The sequence below is a fragment of the Octopus bimaculoides genome, chromosome 18 (genome assembly GCF_001194135.2).
Source record: "Octopus bimaculoides isolate UCB-OBI-ISO-001 chromosome 18, ASM119413v2, whole genome shotgun sequence".
NCBI lineage: Eukaryota > Metazoa > Mollusca > Cephalopoda > Octopoda > Octopodidae > Octopus > Octopus bimaculoides.
The window spans coordinates 5,850,835-5,860,030 of record NC_068998.1 but is presented as its reverse complement, the minus strand read 5'-3'; the positions used below and the strand labels follow the sequence as shown (position 1 = coordinate 5,860,030).

Sequence of the window (9,196 nt, the reverse complement as noted above, 5' to 3'; positions counted from 1 at the left end):
ATATATAGCCACATTCTACCCTAACTGCTGGATTAAACGTAGGCCAAGATGGATGGGACAGTCTAGCTAAAGTGCCGGATTAAACGTAGGCCGTGGGGGATGGTGGCAGTGTAGCCTATGTGCCGGATTACACGTAGGCCTAGAGAAGTAGTCCGTAGAGGATAAAGGCAGTGTAGCCGATGTCCCGGATTGGACGTGGGCCATGGAGGATCGGAGTCTAGGCTAAGTGCCGGATTAAAAGTAGACCAGGAAGAAGGAGGCAGTCAAGCCTAAGTGCCAGATGAAACGTACGCCATGAAGGATGGAACAGTCTGGTCTAAGTGCCGGATTAAACGTAGGCCATGGAGGATGCGACAGTCAAGCCTAATTACCGGATTAAACGTGGGCCGTGGAGGACAGGAGTCTAGGCTAAGTGCCGGGCTAAACGTAGGCCGTGGACAATGGGGCAGTCTAAACTGAGTGCCGGATTACAAGAAGACCATGGTGAGAATCAGTCTCGCGAAAGTGTCGGACTAAACATAGTCCATGGAGGAAGGGGCTGTTAAGTACTGGATTAAAGGAAGCCCGTGTAGGAGGGGGGCAGTCTAACCTAAATACCGGATTAAACGTAGTTCATGGGGGATGGAATGTAACAATTTCAAACAGATAGTAAAACAATAACAAAAAAATCAGAAATTACTCATTTTATCCCGCTGATCCCCCATCTCTCTACTCTTTCAGATTTTGGCGCAAGGCCGGCAATTTGAAGGCTATGAGGTTAGTCGATTGCAACGACCCCATTACTTCATTTCATCGATCCTGAAAGGGGTGAAAGGCCACGTCGGCTTTGGCGAGATTTGAACATATAACGTAAAGAGTCAGAAAAAATGCCGTTAAGCATTTTGTCCGCTGCGGTAACTGCCAGCACGCCGTCTCAAGTGTTGTAAAGTACAAGACCTGCAATTTCAGGAGAGGGGTAACTCAATCAGTTCGGCCCCAGTGCTCTACCCGTACTTATTTTATCAACCTCAAAAGGATGAAAATTAAAGTCGACCACAACGGAATTTGAACTCAGGACATAAAGACCGACGAAATGCCGCTAAACGTTTTGCCCGGCGTGCTTACGATTATTTTACGCGAAATAATTGTTGCAACGAGTATCGTTAACCATTCTTCATGACAATGCTTTTACAATTATATCCGAAGTGCACAGCCGAACACGCCACCCGGACTAAGGTGTACAATCTGTTACTCCTCTCCCCTATCTTTCGTTTCTTACCCTACCATTCCTCCCGCCCCTGTTCGTTGTTTCCTTGTTGAAGTAATTCTGGGGATTGCAGTTTCGGTGGTTGATTTCTGATTTCATTTATATTTTTTCTGAAGTGAAAGAATTTTTCGATAATTAAATCCATGAAACTTTTAATTTCTTTTAATCAATTTATTTTTTCCATATATTTGTTGTTTCCAATCATTTTCTAAGTTCAAACGTTCAGTCTTTCCTATTGTTATTTTTCAGTGTTGCGCCACAGACTGGTAACTTTTTGTTTGACAAAAACAAAAATCGAACTGATATGCATTGAAGAATTAATATCAAATAAAAACCAGATAAAGTACGTTTAGTGAAAAAAAAAAAAATTACTTTCCTAAATCACGACTCATTTACTCCCCTTTTCTCCTCCTTAATCCATTCGGCATTATTCATTCATTCTCTCTCTCTCTCTCTCTTAGCTTTGTTACTGTTAATACACCACTCTTTCTCTGTCTTTTTTCTCTCTATCTCTCCCTCTCTATCTTTCCCCTTTGTCTCGTTCTATCTCTTATTCTCCGCTCTGTTACTTCGCTTTCTATCTTTCTCTTCCCTCTCTATCTTTCTCTCTCTTCATTGTCTCTTTCCGCTCTCTCTCTCTCTTCTCTTCTCTTCTCTCTTGTCGCTATCAACATTCCTCCCCTTCCCTTCTTTCTGTAATTGCCACTCATTTCTCGCTCTCTTTCTATCAACCTTACTCTCTCTCTCTCTGTTTCTTCTTCCTCTCTCATTATTTGCACTCCTCCTCCTTTCCCCAATCATTGCCAGCCTTCCTCCATTACTTCTCTCTTTCTTTCCTTCTCCCTAAACACATTTACATATCCCCATCTCCTCATTCCAATATCCGTCACTCTTAACACTCACCTCCTCCCCCTCTATCTCATCACTCCTCCTCCCATTCCGTCAATCTCAGTCAACCAGGTCACGTGCTTAACGGAACTTCCTGTTGGTGTCTAACATGGCGAAAAATGTCGAAAACGACCTGAGTTTCCTTCAAATAATTTATGAAATAATTCGAAGGTAAGACCAACAGAAATATTTTGTCCGTTTTTTTCAAACATTAACCTTTCTACTTTCTTAACATAATCACTAACAAAAAAAAAAACGAACAAAAACCTATTTCTTGTTTATTTAACGGTTTGTTGATTTTTTTTTGATTTTGTTCATTTAATTTCTTCCATTAATTAATTTATTTTGTAATTATGAATTACTTTTAAAATTAAATGTTTGCTTTTATAAAAAGAAATACACATATATAAACGACCGGTAGAAATTTATATACTTCTATTTATGTTTTGTCTGAGTTATTTTGTGTAATTCACTTAGATAAATTTAGTTTTCTTTTGTTAATGTGTTATTATATATTGATTTATAATTTCTGCGCTTTTAAACTTGTATTTCATTCTGTTGTGTTTTATTTCATGTAGATAACTCGTTTTATACAAATTATAATAGAACTCTAACCACATGTGGTTATATTATACAACTCGAATCACACAACCAATAAGAACTCAAAAACATCTAATTCAAGACGCACATGTAATTTAACTCTTAGTTTTCAAAGAAGAAAAATTGTCCATTTTTTTTTTTTTTTTAACGAAATGTTTTAGATACAGACTCAAGAGATTGAGACTATTGGCGAGTTTATTTTCTATTTCGGAAATTTTCCCTTTTGGGGTTTTAACTCCAGGATATCGATTGTTCCATGGAGAAATCCTCACCAATGTAGATAAGCAATTGGCAAACTGCTCAAAGAAATCTCTGTCGGTTAGAAAAGAAAGCACCTCCTAAATTTGTTGCCTCAAATCACATTCTATTGTCTTCATGAGGAGAAATACATTCAATAATGTAGTCCTAGATACACTGTGACTGAAAAAAAAGAATAGACTGCTTATGGACAGAACATTTTTTTGAAGTAGTTGTATGCTGTCAACTTAATGTGACCGTCCCCTGAAGGGAATAATACCGCTGTTGGTTAGACCTAGGAAGCTGCACCGCTTCCTGTCGGCCTTGACACATTTCCTGTGTCCTTATTATTCCTTTCATGGGACTGTCACATTAAGTTGACAGCATACAACTACTTCATCGTATCGCTACTGCATAAATCTCTGAGAGATTTAGAAATGTACTATTTCTATAAAAGAACATTTTTTTTGGTTCATAAGTTTCTTTTATTGGGTCTGACTCTGACCTAAACCACAGTTTGTTTTTATACGAAGTTGTTTAAAATGAAATTATGGTAGCAAAGTAGAAGAAATTGAAATCTGGCAGCGTTTATCTTTAATTTTCATTTAAGACTATTTGTGGCCCCTTCAGTGGGGAGTGGCCACAACCGTGAAGCGAAACTGGGAGGTGAAATTAAGCCACTGATTAATCACATAACTTGGTTTTATCGAATTCTCTCCCTTCACATGTAAGTTACTTCCACAGATAAACTCAAACGACAATGGCATTGAATCCGTCTACATTCCAATTCTGTATTTGTATGGCTAAGATTTTTTTTTTTTTTTTTTGTAAGTATGTAAATCTCCCTTGATTTATTTATTTACTCCATCCCCAATAATCCACGATTTCCTCACCAACATGCAGTTGACATAGAAACAATTTTAAGTATACTGTAGATTTCATATAGACGAGATGGTCTCAGTGTTACAAGACTGTTTGATAAGTGACAGTGCTTGCTACATTTTTCAAGATGCTGTCCCACCCCAAGTTGTTTTTTTAAATTCTTTTTTCCCTTTTTTGTCCCACCTTTTTTTTTAAATTTTATTTTTTTTACCTTTACTGCATCTGCTCTGACCTATATAAACGACAGCTAACAGGTGTGTACAGGCTTGAGAATCCCTGAAAACATGTATTATGTTGTCAACATATTTATTAACTGTTTATTTAGCATTGACTGAAGTTGCATGATTCAGTGGCTAGGGAGTCAGACTCACAATCCTGAGGTAGCGAGTTCGATTCCCAGACCAGACTGTATGTTGTGTTCTTGAGCAAGACACTTTGTTTTCACGTTGGTCCAGTTCACTCAGCTGTAGAAATGAGTTGTGATGTCACTGGTGCCAAGTTCTGTCGGCTTTTGCCTTTGTTTTCCCTTGGACAACATCAGTGGCATGTAAAGGGGAGGCTGGTATGCATCGGCAACAGCTGGTCTTCCATAAAGCAACTTTGCCTGGACTTGTTCCTTGGAAGGTAACTTTCTAGGTGCAATCCCATGGTCATTCATAACCAAAGGGGGATTTTACATTTTTTTAATATTGAAATTATTCGGTCGAATGTAATGCTTATTCATTCTCCATGTTTTCAATTAATCATTCATTATCTCATACCTTCAAGATCTTCTTTATTTTTTTTAATGCCATTGTAGGATAGGTGTGAGGGGCTGTATCTGGCCAGTTTATATGCTAATGGATTAATAAGGAGATCATCATTATCATCGTTTAACGTCCGCTTTCCATGCTAGCATGGGTTGACGAGCTATAACAATCTTGTCAGGGTAATTATAGGCTGTTTTTATTTGGTTTGTTTGCTTTCCTACTTGAAAGCATGGCTTCCATGCTGGTGGTACGTAAAATGCACGATCCAAAAGTGGTCGATGCCAGTATCCCCTGACTGGCTCCCGTGCTGGTCGCACGTAAAAAGCACCCCCTTTACTTTTGGAGTGGTTGGTGCTAGGGAGGGCATCCAGCTGTAGAAACATTGCCAGATTAGATTGGAGCCTGATGCAGTCTTCTGATTTGCCAGTTCTCAGTCAGACCGTCCAACCCATGCCAGCATGGAAAGCAAACGTTGAATGAGGATGATGATGATGATTTCTTACACTATAATGAAGAAAGCAATTGTTTTGAAGCTCTCGTTATTAAAAAATAGGAGTGTCCGATTTTTTTCTTTCCATTTCTCTCTCTGTCTTTTATACTTTCTCTTTGTCTTCAGTATTGAAAAAGACTCCCACGATGTGCACCAGAAAGTGACAGACTTGAAGAACCGGCTTCAACGGGGTCGCGAGATTGTGGACAAAATGCCGGGCATCCAGCACACACGGGAGGAGCAGATGAAACACATCGAGGTGCTTCGTAAACAGCTCATCACCAAATGCGACTTGATAAAGAAATACAAGAACTTCCACACTTTCAACTTGTCTCGGTAACCGGTTCCCCACTGTTGTGCAGAGGACGCTCTGCTGTCATCCTGTTTCTAACCTCATCAAACCATAGCAACTGGATTAACCAAACAACCAATTGGAGCATTTTGGGGGTTTTACCTTTTAGCGGTGTGTTTTTTTTTAATCTCTAGTGCATACATATGCACTAACAAAGATATATAAAACTTTTGCAGACTCAAGTACACCTTTGTATGGAAACATACACCATGCATACATTCTCTCTTATAAACGCCATAAAAACACAAATATAGCTTTTCATAGATACACACACACACACACACACACACACAGAGGTTTTTACAGATAAAAACCACTTAGACATACACACTCATACATAGCTTTTTATAGATACTTTGAACTTACTCACCTACATACGGACTCACAGCAAGGGTGTGCACTTGTATACATTCAGTTTCACAGCTACAAACACAGTTTCTTTTTATAAGTTAACTTATACAGACACATGAGCAGATTTTATCTCTTGACTCATATTCTGGTAATTGTATGAACATATTTGTCAACTCTAAAGAAAATTTGTGAATTTGAAGGAAAAAAAGCAAAATAGAAAATTATAGTGACTTGCCCCTTTCCCTCAAAATTGCTGGCCTTGTGCCCAAGTTACCTATTAGTTGTAGTAGTTACTTTTTCCAAGTTTTGCTGTTATCCTTTTTTTTTATTATTGCTCCTCTTTCCATTTCTCTTTTTGTCTTGTTTGATTCTTAAATGACCACCATGGTTGAGGAAAGCTGTCACCCGATTTTCACCCAAGACCCTGCTCACTGGATGCAGTACATCTACAAGAAGGTCCGTGTACACACCGGCCCCAACCAAGAGCATGTGGGTCACGTCTATACAGTCGACCCGGTCACTTCCAGCTTCATCCTTGTTCGCTTCCCTCCTACAGCTGTTTCCGATACCGCTACCTCCACGGTTGCTAATGAGACTGGAACTTCTAGTAGCTCTGCCACCACTCCAAACACAACCACTGCGAGTGACACTACTGCTGCTACTGAAGTTAAGGCTTCTGACATTTCTGCTAATACTACTAGTCCTGCATCTACCCCCAAGACCAGTGTAGAGGTCTGTGTTATTCCAGGACATGCTGTTGTCGATGTGGTTGTGTTGCAGGAAGATGAAAATAATGGTGGTGACAGTAGGAGTGGCGATGGCCCAAAAGATAGTGATCATGAAGAAATTAAGGCCAGGCTTGATGCTCTGTTCCTCAACAGCAAGAACAGTCACCTTGGTTTTGGCGACAGCGGCAACATCGGCATTGAAACCAACCATCTGAGTGAGGAAGCCCTCTCGGAACACAAGGACAAGCTGAAGTCATGGCTGCTGAAGAATCGCTTGCCTGTGCAAGAACAAAAGGGTCAGGATGACGGCAAAGAGAAGTGTCTGTGTGTGGCTGGCGCTGTGACCATTCTACCACCGTATGGCCCCGGCAACTGTTGTAGCACCAATGAGATAATCCTGTCGAGGATTCAGAATCTTATTAGAAACATGCCACCAACTGTCTGACAAATGCTGTTAATTAGCTTTGTTCATTTGCTCACTTGTTCACCGTTGAGGCAAATTGATTATAGATCAGAGTATTGGGTTACCTGCTGCAACACAGGTCATGAGTTCAGTGCTCCCTGGTTGCCCATAACAGAATGCTAGAGTTTATTATTATTTATTTGTGAAAATTAATGTAACTCTTTCATGACTGTAAATAAGCAATAAGAACTCGGTTTCGTAATAGATTAACTTTTATCACAAACCATCTCATGCTCTTCATATTGCTATTATTGTAACGAGCTGGCAGAGTCGTTAGTTCACCGGGCAAAATGTTTAGCGGCATTTCACCCTCCCTTATATTCTAAGCTCAAATTCTGCCAAGGTTAACTTAGCCTTTCATCCTTTCAAAACAACTACCAGTTTAGCACTGGGCTCGATGTAATCGACTAGCACCCTCTCCCCAAATTTCAGGCCTTGTGCGCCGAAAATAGGAAGGATTATTATTATGGCAGTGATACCCCTCCCCTTTAAAACATTTGGCCATATGTCTATGGTAGAAAGAATTAAGGCCATGCTGGTAGAATCGTTAGAGCATCGGACAAAATGCTAAGTAGCATTTGTTCTGGCTTTTTACATTCTGGGCTCAAATCCTGCCAAGGTCAGCTTTGCCTTTCATTCTTTCGTGGTTCGATAAAATAAATTACAAGTCATGTATTGGGGTGGGGGTGGGGAGTCATTGTAATCAACTTGCCCTTTCCTTTAAAATTGCTGGCTTTGTGCCAAAGTTAATTATCGTAGCTGGACCCATTTTCATGGCTGACTAGGAACAAGGTACGCTGCCATTTGCATGGAAGTGATGTCTCCTCTATTTCCATTCCTCCCTGAAAACATGTCCAGTCACGTGAAAACGAGTGAGGTTTGGTGACAGGAGTGGCATCCAGCTGTAGAAAATCTGCCTCAGAGTAGTCTGTGAGTGCTCATGCCTTGTCAGACTAACACCATTACAGATGATGCAGTGCCCAGCGGGGTGGGATGGGTTGCTAGAAACAATTGTTTGTTATTTAGTTACGTCCCTTTTGTGCGCTGAGTTCAAATTATTCCAGGATTTACTTTGCCTGCTATCTTTCCGGTATCAATGGAATATTCTCCATCTACTGAGGCAGAACTAATTGATTGCCCTCTGTGAAACCCATCATCGTCATCATCCATATATACACTCCAGTTCACGCTTGTTAAGAGACAGGTCAGACATGCAGCCGGTCATTTTGGGATTTTACTTGTGACAAACTGATAGCCAGTCCTTTGTGGTGGTTAGTATAGACATTCCTGATTAGCACCATTTGATGCTGTAAAGAATCTAAAGACTTTTTTTTTTTTCCTAAGACATTGATTCGTCCAAAATTAGCATTCATTTCATTCCATTTAAAGTGCAATGCTCCTCTCTGCTGCCTCACTTTTGGCCAGGGTGTGAAGTACAACTTTCTCTCAAACCAAAACTCTGACACTGTTGGAACTGTTGCACTCATTTGGTCTCTCTCGTCTCGTATTTACTTTGATTTTTCTTTGTTCAACTTTAATAGTAATGATAATCATCATTCTAGTGAAATACTACCAACTGGTTTGCACCCCCCCCCCCTCAGAATTACAGGCCTTGTGCCAAAATTAGAAACCTGCACGCCAAAAGAAATGTTGAGCATTCCTTCCACCATTATGTTCTGAGTTCAAATTCTGCCGAGGTAGACTTTGTCTTTCATCCTTTCAGGGTCGATAAAATAAGTACCAGTTGAGTACTGGGGCTTATGTAATCGAGTAGACCCCCTCCCCCAAAGTTTCAGGCCTTTTGCCTATAGTAGAAAGCATTGTTATTAAGGCAGCGAGCTGGACGAAATGCTTAGCAGTATTTCGTTCGTTTTTACGTTCTGAGTTCAAATTCCACCGAGGTCGATTTTGCCTTTCATCCTTTTGGGTCTGTAAATTAAGTACCAGATGCGCACTGAGGGCGATGTAATCGACTAGTCCCCTCCCCAAGATTGCTGTCCTTATGGCAAAATTTGAATCATTATTATTGTGAGTTGGGGGTAGATTAACAGATTCATTAGAGCGTTGGGGTGGAAAAAATGCTTTGCAGTATTAGTTCCAGCTCTTTACATTCTGAGTTCAAATCCCACCGAGATCAACTTGGCCTTTTATCCACACGGAGTTGCTAAAATAAAGTACCAGTCATGAACTAGAGTTGATGTAGTCGATTT

General features: G+C 40.2%; 2 protein-coding genes across 2 annotated transcripts; both read left to right on the top strand.

Moving 5' to 3' along the window:
• Nucleotides 1-2,152: 2,152 nt before the first annotated feature.
• Nucleotides 2,153-5,432, top strand: LOC106870036 (mediator of RNA polymerase II transcription subunit 9). Its single transcript, XM_014916006.2, has 2 exons — nucleotides 2,153-2,305; nucleotides 5,219-5,432. Exons 1-2 carry the CDS (start codon nucleotides 2,244-2,246, stop codon nucleotides 5,430-5,432), a joined length of 276 nt encoding a protein of 91 aa, XP_014771492.1. The 5' UTR covers nucleotides 2,153-2,243.
• A 738-nt stretch (nucleotides 5,433-6,170) lies between these two features.
• Nucleotides 6,171-9,190, top strand: LOC106870035 (gem-associated protein 6). Its single transcript, XM_014916005.2, has one exon. The coding sequence runs from the start codon at nucleotides 6,171-6,173 to the stop codon at nucleotides 6,966-6,968; it is 798 nt and encodes a 265-aa protein (XP_014771491.1). The 3' UTR covers nucleotides 6,969-9,190.
• The last annotated feature ends 6 nt before the right edge of the window (nucleotides 9,191-9,196 follow it).